Source organism: Vanessa tameamea, chromosome 10 (assembly GCF_037043105.1).
Source record: "Vanessa tameamea isolate UH-Manoa-2023 chromosome 10, ilVanTame1 primary haplotype, whole genome shotgun sequence".
In the NCBI taxonomy this organism is placed as follows: Eukaryota; Metazoa; Arthropoda; class Insecta; order Lepidoptera; family Nymphalidae; genus Vanessa; species Vanessa tameamea.
The window spans coordinates 6,545,227-6,567,208 of NC_087318.1; the positions used below are offsets into that span (position 1 = coordinate 6,545,227).

Below are 21,982 nucleotides of genomic sequence, written 5' to 3' on the forward strand. Positions count from 1 at the left end.
TACGGCTTCTCGTGCGAGGCCGGCTCGTTATTTGTATAAAAATGTCTGTGTGGAAATTGGATCGATAAAGATTTGTAATTTATATCTTATTACACTTTTAAACTAGAGCACTATATAAAAAAGGCAAAAACGTGTTTCTATCGGACATTGATATTATGATAGATAAGAGCGGATTATTGAGTGTCATAAATTCTGGATATTCTAAAAATATATTTATAAATAGTAAAAATAATCATTCGTTCTATATCTAATTGTTGTTTGAGTATTTTATATTCAAACGGTAAAATCCTATTTTGTCAACTGTTTTATAAATGTATAGAGGCTTTAAAAATATGTAGTAATTTTAAGATTACGAGCATTGTTCATTTGAATTAGATATTTTTGATGTTCTAGTAAATGTATAGGTAAGGTTATATTAGCGTCGGTAACACTATTTAAAATAACCTTGTTATATTTACATTTATTATTTATTTTATTCAAATGACAAATTAATGTAAAACAATTCCTTAATAATAAAAATACTACATTTTTTTTGCAATATTATTTAATCTTTATAATCTAAAGAAAAATTGTTAGGCACATATATTTTAAATAACATACTGTTTTATGGTAACTATGTATTGATAATTGATATAAATACAATTTTGAAACAATTGTGAACATAAATTGCCAGTGTATTCGGTTACATGTTTATCTATGTTATGTAAATTTAATCTTCCTTGAGTTCCGCGCTAGCTTCAATTCCTTTTGTATTAGATGTATTAATTATTGTAACTATGTGTGGATAAATAAATTATTGTTGTTGGCTCTAAGAGTTTGTTTGATTTTATTGCACGATCACCACGCATGGCAGAACTCATTCAAGATATCTTCCTACCCGACTGAGAAATTTTAGAGAATAAGTTTGTACATAAGTATTTCTATAGATTCAAAAAACGTCATTGACATGAATTGTTCGGTCATTTCGTAGTAACTAATGTTTTTAAATGGTATCAATACTGCATTGTGAATAAGTTGGCATATGAATTACACGTAGACTGCATATAATTATGTACATAAACTGGTCATGCAATTAAAATTCCTGATGTCAGGTTGTCTCGCTGCCAATGTGAATTAGCAATAAGAATAATGTATTTCATTATTATTTTTATTTACACAGACGAAGTGTATACCTTACCCTAATCATGTTAATTAAAGTGTTGTCACTAGAATTTTACTGGCTCATACACCATTACCTGCACTACTACGATTATACGCACTTCTATTCAGATTTTTCACAATAAATTACACAAGAATAAAGTAAATAATATGAATAAAGACTATAGGGGAGGTCTAGTATACTTGTACATAGGTTCATTATATCAGGTTGGCATCAGCCTGATACAATGAACCTTTGGATGTAACAAAAGCTGTCGATTATCAGCTTTTGCTACATCGAAAAAGAGTGTGAGTTCAGATCGAAAGTAGAATTGATCGGTTATGAAAAGATTATATATTACATAAAAATATTAACATTTCATGTAACCTGTGTGTTAAACTAATGGATGGGTACCACAAAAGAAGAATCTTCGGCTTACCTGGCTTGTAAATACTGATAACGGCAGCCTCCAATTGATCCGTGAAAGAGCCCTTAATACAGGATGTCTTAAGGGAATCTTGGTGGGTCATTAAGGATGGGTTTCAAGATAACTAGGTACCCAACTGACATTCCACCGAATGCGAAAAATAATCAAGAAATATTAAATGTATTTTCAATTCAAAATTATTTAGGAAAGCATTAAAAATACAAATAGATTATTAATATTTAATGCTCATGTTTTAATTGTTTGGTGATGTAAACAGTACATGACAATTTGACAACATAATAAATCACTTACTAGACATTACTACTTATATAACAGATAGTTTGCATGCACAGAATTGGCAATTTGTAGAATTAAAAATATATTTTCACTTAAACTACCAATAAAACTATATAAAGGTAATTATATACATATATAATCCTTGTACTTATCACAAAACGGAACTGTGCGTTTTGTATAATTTTAAAATCACTTAAATATATTTGTAATAAGCAGTTCGACACTAGAACAAAATAATCTATTGTCCCATACGGTCGTATTGATCCTCAATAAAATTGATGATAAGTTAATTTTCCGAACTAATTTACTAATCACTGCCATTGTCTGAACGCTATCGCGATGATAGCAAACATGTATCGTTGGAAACAAGTTTTAAAAATCGCTATATTTTAAAGATAAAACAGTACCAATGTGTAAAAAAACTATTTCACACTCATAGTACATTTATCAAATTTTATTCATAAATTTTTGTTTTTAGTGTCAGAGATCTAGTTGTACTTAATTTTTTACATAATACATATTTACAATTCATTGAACATCACATGTTATTCGAATCATAAGCGTCGAGGAACAATTACAGAGCATTCGAGCGGTGTATCTATAACACAGTGTAAGAAACCACGACTAAACTTACCATAAAATTATACATATATTTGTTTAAAAAATTTTGTATTAATTTAAGCTTTGGCGAGAAATAATATATTTTGTTCATAATTCGTTGCAATGATAAGTAAATTTCTTAACATTCAAGACTTATAGTTAAAAAAAGTTCTCTTTTTAACTGTAGTACAGATAACCAATTTCAAACCTTAGGCTACATAACATCTTCAAAATCGATATATGAGAGATGAATGATACGTAAGATTTAAATAACTAATATTCTAAAGAGTTAATGACTTTCATTGTATATTTCTTGGTATTAAGTTCATAGTTTGCCGAAAAGTTTTGTTATTTATGTTCGAGTATCCTTTTCTGAACATCACTCCATATCTTATGAGCTACGGTTCTATTTATACGTCCCATAACTTATTAACATGACTTCGAAGATGTAAGGTAACTAGCCCTCCGGTCACGAAACAAAAACTCTAGCCAACAATCTTATCTATGCACATAATGAATGTAATTGTTAGACTTATCAACTTCAACCAATTTTACCATGCATCACTAATAAACAGACATTATTTTTCAAATCTTAAACTGCGTACACATCTGAAAAGTAGCACACGTTGCAACAAATTCGTTAGGTATGACTATCGCACGCACGAATGGCGCCCACTCGTGCACGTAATGAGCGTTTTAATTGTGCGTGCACACAACAAGGTTCACAAAAATACACGTTAAGCAAATTACAAATTTAAAGTAGTTCTCAGTTCATGTAGTTTGTGCATGGGACTATCCTAGCTATTCCAATGTACCATGCAACGAATGGAAATTTTTCATTCCATGTGACGTGTCACCTATCTGTACGCTTCATTAAATCCAAGGATTCAACAATGAGGTTTCATTTCTAAAACACGTAATAAAGTCTACAGCTAGCGTTTCTTTCATTTGTTAATTAAACATATATTTATCGAAATGTAATCGATATTTAACGTACACACGACAATATTGAAGCAATACAAATCAATTGAAGAAGTTTATTTTGAAATTTGTTTTCAATTATCTATTAATTAACGAATGTTTTTAAACTAAAGTATTTTAAAACATGTGAAACATATTAATTACAATGTTGTGTTGTTTCTATCTCGTAATCTTATATTGTAATCGTCTACGATATTAAAAAAGTAATCTTGTGATAAAAATAATTAATTTTGAAATAAATATATATATAACTTTTTTCTAGAAAATTAACTCATTTTGTAATAAAATTAAAGAATAACATCCCATTTAAGCATTTTTTAAGTTTTTAGCACTTTTACAACAAACATTTACATTAATTTACAACAAACATACACAGACACATTTCCTATTAATAAATTTAAAAGGTAATAAATTCATTTTAAATTGTAATATTTTAGGACAGGTTTACAAAAGTGATAGTACTACTTAATTTTTATACATTATGTCGTTTCAGTCATTTTATCAACGTACAAATTTTTACCTATATTCTTTGATGTAGATTACTATAAAAAGTTTTTTCAAACGAGTACTGACGGGATAAATTGTTAATAAATTTGAAAAAAAAAACACAGCTATTCTTTGACGCGTCACAACATATTATTTGTTTATAGTGATTACTTTCAAAATGCTTATTACACGTTGTAAGTACTCACAATAATTTGGAAGGTTAATGATAAGCTTGATAGTAATAAGTGTTGATGCTTGTCCTATATTTTGGACCCAAAAGTTGGGACAAGCGTGTGAAAGAAACATTACCAACCATAATGTAAACCTGCCAAACATTTTATCGTAATCGAACTATTTAGTTGACTGTTAGATTATGACATTGGCACTTTCTTAATAAACTGATATTCGATCGAGAAAATTTGTACCCATTTTTTTTTATTCACGTATATCCTTTGACTGGAATAGTTATTTTTATCTTGATCAAATTATTATTCCGAATAAACCAAATTCAAATAATTACCTACATACTATAATACTATATTATTCTTACAAATAACATCTGTTGTATTATTTTTAAAGTAAAACTAAGTTCATCAATAAGATTATTTTATCGAAATGTCGACAAAACTTGTCGAAAATTGTAGCGTAAATTTTGGTAACAAAAAAAATTCTCATCTCAGAAATATTAAATTCAACAATCATAAAATTATAAATTCGCTTTTTTTTAAATTGTGAATCTGAAATTAATATATTTTTTCTTATATTTAAAAGTAAGATACATCGTATACTAATATTTAGCATAGTTAGAAAAATTCTAAAATGAAACCTCAATTAAAGTTTTTTTTTTTAATAAAATATTATATTGATAGTTTATTCGCATCATCATGTAGCCTTATTTAGGCAACTGCTACTTATATATTTAATTCTCCAGCAATTCCGCCCGCGTGCGGTACTTTCATACAACTTTGCTTTACGTAGGAAAACGTATATATTTTTTATAACCAGTACAAACCATTTCATATGCAAGAAAATTAAATTTAACTCCAACCATCACAATCGTTACTTTAGTTAAGCATTTATACAGTACCGGCTTTACTTATAAATTATGTGTAGGGAGGGATTAGCTAAACATTCCTTTCTTTTTCTTTCGAATGTCCGCTAAACAACATTTGTCAAAGTTCATTTTTACAAATTGATCGACACTGATATTATATAATAGGCAGTATAATTGTTACAAGGCTACAACGAAGTCTATGTGTGTTTATCTGTTTCTGTGTAGCATCTAAACTACATAAAACATTTGGCAAATTAGATTTAGATTTTTAGGTTATAATATATAATTAAACTAAAACTGAGCTAACTAATAATTAAAATATTTACTTACAATACGTATTAAAAACATCACAATTGTCATTAATAATTAATTTAATAAAAAAGAGTAATGTGTTAACATTTGTTATAAAACAAAGGATAATCTTATTAGTATAAGGTAAAGGTTCGCCATTCGCGATATTTTTCATTTGAAAAACCGTCACGCACGCGAGCGGCAACATACTGTTACAAATCCTTACCGAGCGAGTTCCTACCACAGAGTGATGTATCACTGACATCTCAAAAACAGCACTAGTTGCACATCGATATTAACACATAATCGATTTTTTTCAAATACTCCGATTAGTACAAACGCTATGACATCGACGACCCATCAATACGATTCAAATCATTCATATCTGCATACCCGGATTATAGGTATCCATAATTGAGTATCGACACAATTATTTTTTTGAATCGCTATGAAAAAACTGTACCATTTTTGTGTGGTCGTGTAAATATAACTTCTTCGTCGTCTGCGTTGATGCTTTCGACCGTCGTGAGCGCGACCGTGTCGCTGTGCACGACGTGCGGCGACTCATTGAACTCGTCTAATTCTTCTATACCTGCTGTTAATAAAAAATAATCTTTTAAGCCTGTAAAATTTTTACGTTTACGTATGAAAACTGCATTTTCTCTATTTTAATTGAATGTTCTTACTTAAGAAATATATGTACAGTTTTATGAACAGATTTATTTTGGTACTGATCTTTGACTTAGGCACTGATCCGTACACTGAACATACAGTTCAACTCCTGTTTGGGTATGGCGATAAGCTTCCCATTCGATTATAAGAGTTCAAGAAAAGCGATTATCAATTCGGTTGTATTCAAGATAAATAATAATTAATAAAATATAAATAATTAAAATTGTATTGTATTGTATGAATATAAAAATGATCACCTGTATAATTAGATGGAGCTAGAAGTAAGTACTGTTCGGATCGTGTCGGCCACAAAAGGTGAGCCATCACGCAAAACGCTAAGCAATCAGCTGAATACGTTATCCCTGAAAACCAATGAAAAAATATTATAAAATTTTGACTGTGGTCGTACCACAATTATATTGGAATACTTGAAGGAAACATACTTATGAATTTTAATATTTCGAATATATATTTTTTAATTTTTATTTATTGATAGCAGTAAAACTTTACCAGCTACCAAAAAAATGCTGTTCACAATCAGATCTTAAAAAGGTCAAGACAAACTTGCTTTATATGATGTAATAGTATAAGGGGTTAGTCGTAAAACCGATTAGTAGATGCAAATGATACGAACTCTATGTTAGTTACATATTATGAGATCAGTAGTTTTGACCCGCGGTTTCGCTCACGTTTAAGGGTTTGGTCTTCCGGCGAAGAGCATAAATTATATAATAGCCTTCCTTGGAACTCAAGCTTGCTTAATACAAAATTTCAGTGGTTTGGCTTTGAAAGAGCAACAGACAGATAAAAATTACTTGAAGATTTATAATATCAGTGTAGATTATTTTTCCTAGAGCTCATTTTTATTATTACATCTCAACTATTAAATACCTATTTTCAAGGAAAATTATTATGAAGGAAAATAATATTTATATTTAACTTATAGTTTATTGTATTATAGTACTTATAACTTATAATAAATCAAAATCAAATTATTCAAGTAGACTTTTTTCACAAGGACTTTTGAATCGTCTTTTAACAAACTATATTAAGCGAAGCTACCATCGGTGCGGAATGCAGATTCTATCGAAAATAACCGACAAGAAACTCAGTAGTAACTCGTTTTCAACATTTAATAATACAAAATTATGTTAGTTAAGATTTTAAATTAACATGGTTATTTTTATTACTAACATTATCTAAAACGGGATATTTACCATGTTTTTTATTTTTATTTGGTGGAGCTAACTTACCCACTACACACGGGATCATAAGTTACTGCGACAGTACAGGGTTGAAAGACAACCAGCATTTATGCCATACGTTAAAGGAGTGACAGATAAGATAGCTAGAGTCCTGGGCAAATATGCGGTGAAGACTATCTTCACTCCTTTCAAGAAGATAGGGCAAATGTTGCGTTCACCTAAAGATAGCTTTCCCCTGGAAAAACCCGGAGTTTACAAAATCGACTGTAGTTGTGGTAAATCCTATGTTGGACAGACGAAACGTACGGTATCTTGTCGTATCAACGAACATATCAAGGCGGTAAAAAACAATGATACCAAGAAATCAGCCATCGCGGAACATCTTCTGGAAGCCGGACCGAACCATTGGATCGAGTTTCATAATGCTCAGATACTCGCGACAGAACGCCATTACATACCCCGACTGGTACGAGAAGCCATTGAAATTACTAAATATAGTAATTTCAATAGGGAAGATGGGTTTCAACTGTCAAAAGTATGGAATCCAGTGATAAAATTATGCAAACCCTTGAATAATAATATAAAAAATTCGCGAATCGATACAGTGAGTTTCGTTTGTAAAACACGGGATCGAGTTTCGAGTGTAAATAAAACAAATAGTAGGGGTGAAAGTGACAGTGGTAGTGGTAACCAGTGTTTACGCAGCAAACGTACGAGAAAGGAGGTAGTCCGATATGGACACTTCTAATGCCGTCAACATCTACCCGCAAACGTCAGTCTCGTGAACAAGACATTCGTAGATAATGTCGAAATATCGAGCTCCACCAAATAAAAATAAAAAACATGGTAAATATCCCGTTTTAGATAATGTTAGTATGTTAGTTAAATACAATTGTATATGAATATAATACATCCTGCCTGGAAGTCAACAAGTATTTCACGTTCCACGCTTTTTTATCATCTATATAATCTTGTATTGAATAATATGCCTTCTTTATCAATGTATTTTTTAAAAATGTTTTGAATTTATGATTTGGCAAAGTTAAAATTATCTGCGGAATTTTATTATCCTCAAGAATGATTTATTGACTTCACGGAGTCGAAAACTTGGCTTTATAAGCTTATCTTTACGTCTTGTGCACGTACAATGATTATCACTGATTCTATCAAAATGATCAATATAATAAGTGGCATAACTTACCTAAAATAAATTTAAATCTCCACAGTGGACTAATCTGCAGAGCTATGAGAGCTATGATTGGCAAGTACACGAACCACACCAGACTCGAAGCTCCGAAATGTAGGAGGAAGTTTAACTTTGGCATGTTATGTTCGTACATCATAGTGTTCCGGAGTTCGAGCACGAACCATGTCATGATGGCGACGCGTAGCGTCAGCACCAACCATCCCGGCCACGTTTGGTATTCATCGATCTCTTCTATTATATCCACTTCAGTCTATAAATAACCAAAACATATTAACATTGGTTATATAATACTTTTAGCTGTTACATAAAATTAACAGCCCATACATGTCCCACTGCTAGGCACAGATATGGCTTGAACTTTATTCCACCATGCTGCTACACTGCAGGTTAGAGCCAAATACTTATAATAAAGCATATATAAGTATAATCTGCCTTTAAACACATAGTCATTAAGACCTACTTCCATCATTTAAAGCTAACTTCATAAAGGTCGTAGCTTTAATAAGGACACGAAAATCAAAACATATAATAATTAAATTAATTTTTGTATCCAAATATCCTAATTAAAAGACATCTACATTCAATAACTGTTTTTTTTTAAATATGCTTTACACCAGTGGTACATAGTTAACTTTTAGAAGTAAAATTATATATACATATATATATATATTCTTACCGTATTCCAAACATACAGTAAAATGTGAACAATTCCATACACCATCCATACACCAAATACTAATGGTTTGTATGTGAGTTCTAACCGAGTCACTGCCCAACCTTTTGCTAATAGAAGAAGAAGCAACATAAATAGTGTCTGAAACATTAAAGAGGTTTTATATTAATTAAAATAGTCTAATATAATTCATCACATTATTGATGTCAAAAATGTATAAAAATTAAAAAACATTTTGTTAAATTCATGATTTATAATTGTGATAAGTTACGCAAAAGTTGAATTATTATTAACATAAAAAAGACTGTGTTACAAAGACTTTATATCTTTATGTTCGGGATGTAGCAATAATCAACTAAATTAATATACATAATGTACAATAAACAACTGAATTAATGTATACTAAATGAAAATCTATGAATACTAAGCGCCCACTTTTTTAATATCTATATAATCTTGTACAGTTTTTTAACATGAAATACTTACTCTGCTCATAATATCGAGTATATCACCAGCTACAGACAAGCCACCAAATCCAACTCCATCTGCTGCAAACTTTACTGTATGTACCACATTGAAGCAGAGAGCAACAAATTCTAGAACTAAGCTAGATGTAAACAATTTAGTCACTGGATGTCTCTGTGTCCTAAAACAAAAAATAGAGTTTAATCAGTACTTTTTTAAAGAAAATTCATGTAAAATTGTATTTTGTACATTTTAAGATATTTTTACTCATGGCATTAAAATAAGAATATTTCAAAATTTTATACAAACAGTTTAATAATTTCTTCTTTTTTTTAATTTTAATGTATAATATTATTTTATACTTATTATAATAATAATAATATTTACCTTACTGCATAGATTTGAACTGGCAAAAGAATAATGTAACACAGCCAGAACAACAGATACAGCTCCAATGTATTTTGTCTATCAAATGAGAATTGATACATCATTGAATTATAAACAGAAAGGTTAGGACTACCATTAACAAGCCAAAAATCATATTGTATAGTCTGTGGCATATTTGTTAAGGTTGTGTTGTCTGGGGATGGTGCCCCTTTATAGTGATGCCAAGTGCAGGTCACCTCATCTAAATAACATGCCACCATTGACACATACCAAAACCTGTGAAATTAAGAAACAAACATATAAAGCAACAGGAATTCAAGATATTTTTTTAATTTATTATTCATTTTGTTTGAGAAACATTTAAAGAATACTTTATGTTGGCATTAGAAACAGCAAGGACAAATAATCTCTAAACCTTCTTCAGAAGAGAGCCATTGTCCAGTACTGGGAGCTTCAATAGGTTATATACTGGGGTTATATACTATACTTAAGTCAAGTGCATAAAGCAAAAACAATAACATGATACACAGTATAGCAGCAGGCCATGCTTATGTGGTGATGATGTTTCATACTAATTCTAAAGCAGAAAAATATGATCTAAGTTAAACAAGGAAAAAACTACAGGACAATAGTGCAGTATATAATAAAATGATTATGTTGTGTTTATCACTACATAAGATAACTGCCAATCGAGAGTATGAGTAATTTTTAGTTAAGTTAGCAATTATACTAATACTACAGATATTAAATGTATGAATTAATTAATTTATTTAAAATAAAATGAATTACAAGTCTGATTAATCAGAAACTTTGTCACTGTGAAAGTCTAAAATTTTAATTAAAAAATGTATTGCTAATATCTAATATTTTAAAATAAAATATAAATATCTTTAATACTTTTTAGCATAACTTTTGTCTTACCTTGGCTGTCCATTATTCTTTATAACATAGGAAAATTGATTGTTTTTTACAACATTCCATGGGGTATCTTCATCCACACACAGTTTATCTTTGGGGCAAGGTATTCTTCTGAACATGTCTTGTCCTAGTTTGTTGCATTTTGGATGATAAGCTGTACCATTTAATTGTTGAAACATAACCTGACAAGCTATTTCTTTATCAACAATATCTCGACTTTTGTAATAATGTAAGAAATGTGGCCTATCTAAAACCGCAAATGTGATAGGATATTTAAAATTGTCCTTTGACGTCAAGTTGCCAAAAATATAACCATATGTTTCCTTCTGGAAATGAATATCTGTCTTCTGGAATCCAAATTTTACTAAAAACTTGAAATATTCCTGTGTCGTAAATTCTCCTTTTATGTGTGTTGTAGACACAGCGCAGAATAGGCAAGAGTGTAATAAAACTATTAACGTTCTATACATTTTGACATTAAAGTACAACAGAACAATATCAACATTTCTTTTAAACTGACTTTTTTCCTCTCATTATAAATACATTTACTTCCATAGTGTTAGACATTTTAATGTTAACTATTTCAGAGATATATGTTACTCAATTTTGCAACAACTTGGTAAACATAAAACATTTCTGTTTTCACATTTCTACCCAATCGTTCACTTTTCTTACTATCGCCAAAAAATTGACAAGCTTAAGATGACAAGATGCATAGTGATGCCCGATAATACTAATAATAAAACTTTTACAATATCGAGTCTTGTATGATAAAATTATTATCGATACTACAATTTAAAAAAGTCTTTGTATACATCATTAAATATTTCTCCAATTTGTATCTAATTGTGATCTTCATTTCTGTGAAAACTTCATACTTCAACATTACTTTAATATGATGATTATTTTTTTTGTAATATTAAAACAATTTTCCAAGATGTTCAATTTTTCTTTAAACTAGTCAAGTTATGTATAATGGAATTCATTAAAGACTTGATTATTTTAAAGAGATATGATAAAACATTCAATGTCAAGATATTCGAATAATTGTGAAAAAAAACTAGTAATTATTTAAAAAAATAAACGTTTAGTATATAGTCTTAACCTCTTATGCTTAACTACTGTTACGTATATGCTTATGGGCTTATCTGCGCCATCAATGTGATGACTTCACATACTCCGCAAAGAGTTTTTTTGTACCCTTACGTTGGATCCGTTTTTTTTGGTTTAGTCTCAGTTCTCACTTCTCAGCCGCCTATTGTCGAAACCGTTCACGGCGTTCACCTTGATTAGCAGTCTTCGTAAATTAATAAAAAAACAGATGTAATAATATGTTAAATAGCAATATACACATTATACATTTAAAATAACTCATAATAGATTATTATAACTATTAGAATTTTTCTATAAAAAATATAAAAAAGCATTATAGAAAAAGATATCGTTACGTTATAATAACTTCGCGATGTTATTCTTGTCTGAATGAGGACACATAATTAATACAATTAGCTTATAGCTTATAACTACAGTGTGCTATGCGATGCTTATATATATAGAATATTTTGAATATATTTCTTAAAAACAAATTTAAATTTATGAAGTTAAATCACAACAGATTTTTGCCTGTTAATTTATATTCATAATATAAATTTATATATTATCTATCAATTAGTAACGATGAAAAAATATTCTTCTAATTTAATTTTAATCACTAGAAAAATTCAGTCTAAGCTACATCACTACTCTGGTTAAAGACCATAGGACCTCGAAAGTACATAACTACAGCACAAAATAGTAGTTTTTATCATTTAATTTCCCTCATCTATAAAGAAACTTGTAAAAAGATACGCGAATAATAATGGCGTTTTAATACTGTTTTATTTTGGAAATGTTTAACTACTTTTGTAGATTATGATGTCCCATAGAAACAAAAACGTCTCGTACTGGCAGTACCTACTTGTCAGCCATAGTAACTCGTCAACCCAAGTAGCCCTTTCCTTTGTGAATTCTAAATCCAACTATAGTGTTTGTTCCTTTCCAATATATGAATTTTAGATGTTTTTGACCAACTTTAATTGTCGTAGATCATTATGTTGTGAATTTTAAACGTACTTAATGGCGTACTCGTTCCGTAACCTCAATCAAGCGGAAGTGACTGAAACCTGCTGGTTATAGTGGATATATGCATTCGAAGAAGCTTAGTGTTATTTTGTTTGTACCCTAATTACCTTTAATATCATATGCAAGTGATACTAACGATATAATGGTAGAAATAGGTGCTCCACAGCAATCTGCAGAAGACAGTTTAGAAAATGCCGAATGGTATTGGGGAGATATTACTCGGTAAGTTAACTAACTATTCGTTATCAAGGAGTCTTTCGCAAAAACTATTGCTTTTAAATATCTATCGTAACTTCTCAATGAGTACTATGGGTATATTGTCATAATTCCATAGTTGTTTTTAATACAAAGTCATGATTTTTTTATAGATTTAGTTTTCTATATATTTTTAAAAGTGTTTTTTTTTAATTTAAAATGTTACTTCTGTTATTTGTTTAACTAATCCAATTAGAAATAATAATTGGGCTAATGGAAATACAATTAAATGTCTTATCTTCAATCAAAATCAAATTTCATCAGATAATAATTAATCCTTTGTTACAAGGAAATAAAACTTAAATGTGAAATTAATTCATTAATATCCTTGTAAATGATAAGTGACTCCTTTCAATATAATATATCTTGTTAGTTGCACTCAAACAGTTTCTAAGTGTAATACAGCAATTAATCTTTCAACTAATGAATTATTTTTGCAGGGATGAAGCTAATGAAAAATTAAGAGATACTTGTGATGGCACTTTTCTAGTCAGGAATGCCTCAAATAAAGATAGTGGCTACACATTAACAGTAAGAAAAGGGGGCACAAACAAATTAATTAAGATATACAATCAAGATGGCCGCTATGGATTTTGTGAACCTTTTGAATTTAAATCAATTGTTGATCTTGTTGGATTCTATACTGAGTATTCGTTGGCACACTGTAATAGCAGTTTGGATATTAAACTCATGTATCCACTCTCCCGGAATCAAGAGAATGATGGAGGAGAAAATATAAATGATGAAACATTGGAAACACGATATAAAGACATTCATAAAGAATTTGTACTAAAAACTAGAGATTATGATGAGCGATCTGACAAATATATGAGGTTACGAGAAGAAGTTAAATTCAAAAGACAGGCTTTAGATGCTTTTAAGGAAACTTTGAAGGCATGTGAAGATCACCTAAAACTACAAGAAAAAATGCAGTCTGAAGCACAACCTCATGAAAAAATTGATGTTATTGAGAACAATAGACAATTAATATTGAGAGTAAACAGCTTAAGGCAAGCCCGAGTACAATTGCACAATATTCTTAAAGAAACTGTCGAATCTAATTTGTTGCTAGAAAGAGAAATAACAAAATTAAAATCAGAAATTATTAATCTTTACAAAATAAAAGACCGCTATAAAGTGTAAGTATTAATAGTAACACATTTTATATATTTTGGCAAAGTTTCTGACATACACATAAATGTACACTCCTAAAAAAACACATTGTCTAAATTGAATATAGTAATGTGTTTTATTACAGAGAACTATTTGTTGAACAAACATTATGTAGTGACAGTTTTATGTAAAAATGTATTTTTACACAAACTTATTAATAGTTTATTATTACTAATACAAATTTGCACAAAACTTTGTTTATAAAGTCCCATTTTACATTTAATAAAAATTTTATACTCAATTATGTGTGTATTATATATTTTGAACTGTATGTAATGGTGGTGCAATTTTTTGGGATTTTATTCTATATGATAACATGCTGCTATTAATACAACTCATATATAAAAATTTAAGCTTAACCCAAATAATTGACTCATGCAATTTGATATGGGTTAACAGATTTTTCCTTACTATATATATATATGTATGTATGTATATACATATAATTATGTTCATTAAAATTTGTTTAAATGCATTAAAGCAAATGTACACTTTTTAGTTAATTCTTTCATTGAAGCTAAAATTTATTAAATAAACTAACAATAAAATAAATAATTATTATAATACAAAATATTTGCAAACTAAATATCCAAAAAACCAATACAATTTTCACAAATTTAAAAATTTTGTCTCTTAAAGGTGGTTACAACGTCGAGGCAAAACTGAAGAATACCTCCAAGCTTTGGAAGATGACAATATACATAAACTTGAAGAATTATATGCACATCGTGAAATGATTACGTGGATGGTAGAGAATTGTACACGGGATATGGCAGAGAAACTTTTAGAAGGAAAACCTCAGGGCACTTTTTTAATCAGACCTAATTCGACTGGTCAGCTTGCTCTGTCTATTTGTTGTAATAATTTGGTTTATCATTGCATAATTTTTAAGACTGAAAGAGGTTATGGATTTGCAGAACCTTACAATATCTACAAGTAAGTAACCTATAAGTTGCATATTTATTATCCATCTCTGTATTTACCTGTGTTTTACCAAATTTTAGTGTTTCCCTATTTTTCAGAACTTTAAATGAGCTAGTATTACATTATGCTTCTAACTCCTTAGAAGAACATAATGAACAATTAAGGACTGCATTAAAATATCCAATTAATGCATGCTTAGTGAAAAAGCCAGATAAAAAAATGCAGGAAACACAAACGGATATGCGGTTACATCAGGAGTCTCACCATGAAGCACAACTACAAACACATCAGCGTCGACAGAGAAAGCAACGTCATCCACTTCCATAAAACCATCATGTAAAGAATTTGACTTAAAGCTTTCCTAGTCATTTTTGTGAGTAAAAAGACTAGAGTAATTGATTGTCAATTTTCAAATTGATATACATCAATGCCAATTTCTCCTGTGAAGCCCAAACCTCATAGAGTTAATAATTTATGTAGCTTGATTGCGATAAAAGAGGTTTCTTATAAGATGCGTATTTTGCATCTCTTGCAATATGTGATATTTCTTAGTAATGGCTTCTTATGTGATAATCTATGTGGACAGTATGTTCATCTTTTTTAACTGTAGTATTTGTTCATGGTAACAAAAAAGAATTTTCAGTGTGCACTTCATTGTATAAAGTCCTACCATGACATAAATATATATTTGTAAGGGTAAGAAGTGCATTTTATTGTCTGGTCTGTATTATTTTATAATCATATTTTAGAATGCGAAAGTATGGGTCAAATGTACAAAACAATATTTATAAGTTAAACATTGTTGATTTATCTTGTAATACTGTGGTTACACAATAATTTGAATAGTTTTACATATTTATATAGCTCATGAGTTTTTATTACTAAAATATTTTCATAAAATTAAGATCTGCTAACAACATTGTAAGATTCATTTAAGTTATATAGACTCCACTTTTATAAAAAAAAATATGATTAGGTAGAACCAAACAAAAATATTACTTTATGATATTATACCCACAAGATAAGTAAATACACACTTCTTGTCAAGTAAAAGACCAAAGCAAAGCCAATTGGAAGTGAAAAGTAATTTATTATATAAAAAGATACAGAAGTAAATCTTTGTATCTGAGATACATTCACTTTTTATTTTGAATAATAAGCCAAAACAATAACTACATGCTGTATTCAAGCATGAATTCTACTTATTTATGTTTGATAGGTACTTGACATTCCTTGTTCAAAAACCACACAAAAATAAAAAATATGTAAATGAGTAGATTTAAAAGTGTGTATATTTTGTAATTTCTTTGATAACTAAGAACTTATCTCTGTTGATAATGAAAAGAGAAATCGATTTTTTCTTAAGGCAAGCAGAGCTTTGACTATCTCATTGCTATATTTCTTCATTATTACAACAATGAATGAAAAGGTTTCCTTACGACTTTTTTTTCCCTTTGCAATGCACCACTTATATAAAACATTTGTGTTCTTGAAACAATTATTGCTAATGCAAATAAAAAACCTTGAACTTGTGGTAAAATCTACATTTTCTATTCAATAGTCTGACTTACTTAGCTTCTTGTATGTTTGCAATTATTTGATCAGATCTTTGCTTTTGTTTTAAAGCTTGTACCTTGAATACTACAAATGTATTAATATACATTAAAATACCTTCAAGGCGCTACGAGAATGACGCCAGGCGCATAAAATTGCATTTTCACAAATGAAAAATAGGCAACAAATTGTCTCGTCTATATATGACACTGGCAAAAGTTTCTGTAAAAACTCCTTAAATTTGTAAACAATGTCGTGGAAGTAATGATAACTTTCTGAAGAATTGCTAATTATTTCAAGGGAAATAAAATAATTACTATCGTCCAAAATATACAACACTAAGTTTTTGTTTGTTGCACCGTTTTTAACAAAGATCATTTTTATTTTATCTTAATTATTTCCACAGTTTGAATTGATTTCATTAGTTTGTCAGGAATAATATTACAAATTACAATATCCTTTAATTCATCATAGTGCATGAAATAAAGATCATTTAAATAATATAATATAGATTATAGAATAACTTGCTTTCAAAAACAATTTAATCCAATTCATCACATTTTGAAGACCTCTTTCCATTTTATAAGAACTCTTGTCTTACTTGATTTAAGTAGACTTTATTCACGGGAAAGCAGTATTTTATTGTCTATTTGGTAGTCAAGTTAAACAATGAATGCTGCCTAACATTATTCTAAAACCAAATAATATTAAAATGTTTGTGTAACTTTTTGTTTGTTGTTTCAGAGATAATATAATGTGACGAAAAATTTGTAGGTGGTTCAAATAAATATAACTTTATTTTTATGTTAAGAAAGTTTTTTTTCTTAAAAATTAAATTTTCGAGTTAGTTTTGCGGTTTATTTACGAACGTGTTATTTGAAATTTAATGAACTAAATTCGACATTTGAAATGTATTTATTTCACATTATTTGTGCAATTAATTGTGGCTAATTTGTGTGTTAGTTCTCGATCTATAGCTTTTCACAAATATGTATTGTAGCAATAATGTTTCGAATTTATGTTTTTTTCTTCATACAGAATTTAAACTTGTATCAACAGGTGTATACAGAAAAATAAATAACTTAGTTATTTGATTGATAAAAGTTTTACCTATTCATATAAATTGTTTTTATATACATACTTATAAAGAGTATTGCTTTAAATAAATTGTAACATATAAATATAGACTTTTAAAAAAAATAATAAGTTACAGATTATTTAAGTGAGATTATTAAATTGGAGTTATTTTTGTATTTACGTCTATAGGTATTATTAAATTTTGTATGTATAGTAGATGTTACAACTTTACTATTATTTTTATAATATGTATCAAATCGTTTGCAATTACGTAGTAGTAAATATTGAATATGATCTCATTGATAAATTAGTTTACAAAGTGGAAAAGCCAATCTAATATGCAAATATTTAATAGAAGTAAAAATCAGCTTGTACTTTTTCAATCATGATATAAAACTCACCTATGGAAACTTTAAAAAGTTGTCATTTTTATAATATTGTAAGTTGAAATGTGTTGAATAAACGATTTATCAGTAAGTTTCTAAATAATTGCTTTCCTTTTTTAAATATCCCGTTCCCATCCTTCTTGTCCTACTTGAATACAGGTGTGCATTAATGTGAGTTGTTATGAAGTATAATAAATACCTATTTTTTTTATGGGTTGCAAAAATATTTATTTTATAGATTAGTCAGTAGCCAATTTTTTTGAGTAAGAAAAAAGGGGAGAATATTTACAAGAAAAATTAATCACGGAACTTGCTGCGTTCTCTTATTCTGTAAGAAGGACATCATTACTAGAAGTGTTCGCACAGTGGTGAAAATCACTCTTGAAAATTTGAGTGAAATATTAATTCAATTTTTTTTTTCGACAGCTGTAAAGTACGGTTTGATAGTGTTTATTATTGACGATTCAAAAACGCTTCATTGTGAGGTTTACTTTAAAATACATATGATTCGATTTAAATCAGACGTGTCTCGTCGTATCTCGCCGCAACACATTTTATATTCAGTAAAGTTAATTAAAGTGTTTATACAACATTTATAATAGGTGTAGTACCTACCTGTTGTTCAAAACAAGCGGAGCAGCATTTTACTCAATACTGTTTAAATTATAACATGGCCTTTAAAAAAAATTAGTTTTGCAATATACCTAGTAAATTACATTGAAAGTATTTGTTGTTATTATAATAAGCTGTTTGTCAATTTTTAATAAACAGTGTCTATTGCTACTCTAATGAAAGTATTAAATTGTATGAATTTAATTAATTAAAACCGGTATATTTAGAAGAATAATTAAAAATGATAATACATGTATCAGATGTCTTATCATAATTTTCCCGTCTTATATCAACCTAAAAATTAAATTACAATGCTAACAAGTATTTTAAAATAAAATTGTGCTATTTTATAAAAAAAAATCAGCACCGAAGATTGAAGAATCATTTGAGTATTTTAATTTTATTGTGTGCAACACTAAAGCGGATAGGCTGCATGGATTTAACTGCTACTGATAGTCCGCCAACTCCGCCATTTTGTGTTACATCCGGTTGCGGCGTTTGGTGACGCTTTATTTAATATTGTTGTTTCTGTATTTATAATACTATTAGTAAAACAGTTGAGTCGTTTTGATTTATTTCATATTCTTCTCTAAGTAAACTAAGTAAGACCAATGATATAATTCATTTTAATGCGTAATATTTGAAAACTGAGAACTGCTTAATGTAAGTTTTATCTTATGGCGTGGGTCTTAGGCTATGTAAAATATTTTAATTTAACGTAATACAATATAACATTTTATATTGAAGGTGCAATGTCTCGCTACGGTGACTGTAAAGTTTATGTTGGTGATCTTGGAAACAATGCAAGCAAACCAGAATTAGAAGATGCGTTTTCTTACTATGGCCCCTTAAGAAACGTGTGGGTGGCCAGAAACCCGCCAGGATTTGCTTTTGTCGAGTTTGAAGATCCACGTGATGCTGAAGATGCAGTAAGTATTATATCAATCTATTTTATATATCAAATGGTTCAAACTTGTGAATAAATAATTATAAAATTTACTTTATCTCTACAGATACGGGGCTTGGACGGACGGACGATATGCGGCCGGCGCGCTCGTGTAGAAATGTCAAACGGAGGACGTGGTTATGGAGGACGTGGACCACCTCCTCGTTCCAGGTTACCACCTCGTCCTTACGATGACCGTTGTTATGACTGTGGTGATCGCGGCCACTATGCCAGAGACTGCACTCGCCGTCGCCGCCGCAGGTGAACAGTGGCCTAAATACCAAAAATGTGTAAAAATTTTGCTGGTATGGAATCTTTATGAGACTTATGTCTCAAATATAGTATGATTCAGGTAAACAGTAAGGCTACTGTCACAGTTTTGTCTGCGTTTTAATTAGTGGCTTACATTCAAATCGGGCCCTAGAAAGTAAAGATTCCATTCCATTGCTTCCAATCCACATAAACCAATGATAACTATGTTATAGGTTATCATTGGCCTGTGCGCCGAGAACGAACTCTTCAGTGTCTGCACTTCTTATAGTCTGCGCTACGTAGCTTTCACTTCGCGCCGTGTACTCCACTAATGTTGGCAGCAACTGTAACTTCGCTCTGTGAACTACGTAACTACAGCCTACGTGCACACTTCACTTATTGAGAAATACATTGAGTGTAATGTTCGTTCTGCGCATCGCGACACACCTCTATTGTAATCACTGCGTGCACTCAGTGAGTTACATATTATTATCCCATAATTTCTGTTCAAGGCAGACAGACCTTTGGGTACATTATTATGTTAGTTATTGTTTTAGGTCATTGGTTCTTTTATGAGCTTATAGTTTTAGCACTGAAGAGTGTTTCCTAATTTTTTACAGTCAGACACAGAAGAGATACAATACGAGGTTTAGGGCTGTAAGTTCACAACCGTGTTAGCGAAGTATGTAAAAGTTAATAAAAATAACATGGAACTTTTCAAGGGATACTATAATGTACATGGCTTCTATTGCTTGTGTCTGATCCTGGCGTCAAAAGTAAATGTAAAATACTAATTGAATTTTAAATTTTTTTAAAATGTCCTAATTGAGCACAGAAAATAGATGACATGATTTTTGTTTGATTCTTTAGGCCTCAAGATCCATATTTGATTATGTTAATCAATTTTTTTAACTTATGGCCAGGTTTAAATAATACAATGTTGTAATTTAATAAACATGGATTAGACACAAGCAAACTAAGACTGATGAATATTCAGATTTTTAATAAATTTTATAATATTTACAGCCGGTCGAGGTCCCGTCGTCGCACTCGTTCTCGTTCGCCGAGATCTGGCTCCCGCTCACGAAGCCGTTCCCGTTCGCGGTCTCGCTCCAAAGGAAGATCAATCTCACGTTCGAGATCACGTTCACCATCAAAGGATTCAAAGAAATCAAACTAAAGAAAGATAGAATTGCAAATTCCATTTCGTTTGTCATTTTTACTAGTAAAGATATCATCAATGGTGTTTCTAAGATTTGAGTAAAAATTGGTTCACCAATATTTGCAAGATTATTATTATCATTCCTATGTAATTATTACTGTAAGATACAACAAGTATTCATTCATATTACCATCAATATACTGACATGAAAATAAAATTGTTTTATGCAACTTAATTTGGTGTATTATTAAAAACTTATCAAATTATGCTTATATTTGAGGTAGGTATAATATTACAGGTTATAATTAAATAAATCTATACATATATTGCAGCAACATATTGAAGCTTACAAGATCAAGTGTGTTAAATTGTATCAAAACAAAGCTTTTAACCATTTAGGTAACTTTTCACTGAGTACATATACAGATAAATTACCCACAAAAGCAAACCCGACTGTCACAGCAATAACAATCGATCAATAAAGGGCCGCATCCTCAGCTTGTGGTTCTGGCGTACTTCTTGAAAATGTAGGGCAGTGGGCTCATCTTAGTTACCGTCCCGGTAGGCTTCGTGGCTCTGAGATATGTCTTAACCGATTGCGTTCATAATTTTATTTTATTACAACATTGATTTTTTTTATAATAAAGTAACTTCATTTGCAGTGGAGTCACAAGTCTTATCAGGCCCCAGTTAATGAATTTTCCTGCGTCTGGTCATTG

The 21,982-nt window shown here is 29.8% G+C and overlaps 3 protein-coding genes across 6 annotated transcripts; 2 read left to right on the forward strand and 1 right to left on the reverse strand.

Moving 5' to 3' along the window:
* Positions 1–4,188: 4,188 nt before the first annotated feature.
* On the reverse strand, positions 4,189–11,508 carry LOC113392500 (transmembrane protein 145-like). 2 transcript variants are annotated; one of them, XM_026628979.2, is made up of 7 exons: positions 10,805–11,508; positions 9,884–10,159; positions 9,518–9,677; positions 9,035–9,172; positions 8,353–8,608; positions 6,204–6,308; positions 4,189–5,866 (listed from the first exon to the last, which is right to left on the reverse strand). In XM_026628979.2, exons 1-7 carry the CDS (start codon positions 11,269–11,271, stop codon positions 5,721–5,723), a joined length of 1,548 nt encoding a protein of 515 aa, XP_026484764.2. In that variant the 5' UTR covers positions 11,272–11,508; the 3' UTR covers positions 4,189–5,720. The 2 variants fall into 2 exon arrangements, with proteins under 2 accessions (XP_026484764.2, XP_026484755.2); XM_026628970.2 differs by having other exon boundaries at positions 4,189–5,869.
* Positions 11,509–12,556: 1,048 nt separating this feature from the next.
* Positions 12,557–18,394, forward strand: LOC113392509 (phosphatidylinositol 3-kinase regulatory subunit gamma). The gene is made up of 4 exons (XM_026628992.2): positions 12,557–13,144; positions 13,618–14,316; positions 14,990–15,286; positions 15,373–18,394. Exons 1-4 carry the CDS (start codon positions 13,065–13,067, stop codon positions 15,599–15,601), a joined length of 1,305 nt encoding a protein of 434 aa, XP_026484777.1. The 5' UTR covers positions 12,557–13,064; the 3' UTR covers positions 15,602–18,394.
* A 913-nt stretch (positions 18,395–19,307) lies between these two features.
* On the forward strand, positions 19,308–21,498 carry LOC113392518 (serine/arginine-rich splicing factor 3-like). 3 transcript variants are annotated; one of them, XR_010309246.1, is made up of 5 exons: positions 19,308–19,566; positions 19,651–19,832; positions 19,917–20,110; positions 20,335–20,575; positions 21,128–21,498. XR_010309246.1 is itself a non-coding variant. In XM_026629005.2 (4 exons), exons 2-4 carry the CDS (start codon positions 19,656–19,658, stop codon positions 21,279–21,281), a joined length of 525 nt encoding a protein of 174 aa, XP_026484790.1. In that variant the 5' UTR covers positions 19,308–19,566; positions 19,651–19,655; the 3' UTR covers positions 21,282–21,498. The 3 variants fall into 3 exon arrangements, 2 of the variants coding, with proteins under 2 accessions (XP_026484790.1, XP_026484803.1); XM_026629005.2 differs by lacking the exon at positions 20,335–20,575; XM_026629018.2 differs by lacking the exon at positions 20,335–20,575 and having other exon boundaries at positions 19,917–20,020.
* Positions 21,499–21,982: the final 484 nt, after the last annotated feature.

Bases quoted from the DNA above. Each gene is read 5' to 3' on its own strand.
- LOC113392518 (XM_026629005.2), top strand. From the start codon at position 19,656: ATGTCTCGCTACGGTGACTGTAAAGTTTATGTTGGTGATCTTGGAAAC. The intron at 19,833-19,916 runs GTAAGTATTATA...TTATCTCTACAG, and splicing joins CACGTGATGCTGAAGATGCA to ATACGGGGCTTGGACGGACG. The intron at 20,111-21,127 runs GTGAACAGTGGC...TAATATTTACAG, and splicing joins ACTCGCCGTCGCCGCCGCAG to CCGGTCGAGGTCCCGTCGTC.
- LOC113392500 (XM_026628970.2), bottom strand. From the start codon at position 11,271: ATGTATAGAACGTTAATAGTTTTATTACACTCTTGCCTATTCTGCGCT. The intron at 8,609-9,034 runs GTAAGAATATAT...GGTTATTTATAG, and splicing joins TACTGTATGTTTGGAATACG to ACTGAAGTGGATATAATAGA. The intron at 5,870-6,203 runs GTGATCATTTTT...TTTTATTAACAG, and splicing joins AGCTCCATCTAATTATACAG to CAGGTATAGAAGAATTAGAC.
- LOC113392509 (XM_026628992.2), top strand. From the start codon at position 13,065: ATGGTAGAAATAGGTGCTCCACAGCAATCTGCAGAAGACAGTTTAGAA. The intron at 14,317-14,989 runs GTAAGTATTAAT...TGTCTCTTAAAG, and splicing joins ATAAAAGACCGCTATAAAGT to GTGGTTACAACGTCGAGGCA. The intron at 15,287-15,372 runs GTAAGTAACCTA...CCTATTTTTCAG, and splicing joins GAACCTTACAATATCTACAA to AACTTTAAATGAGCTAGTAT.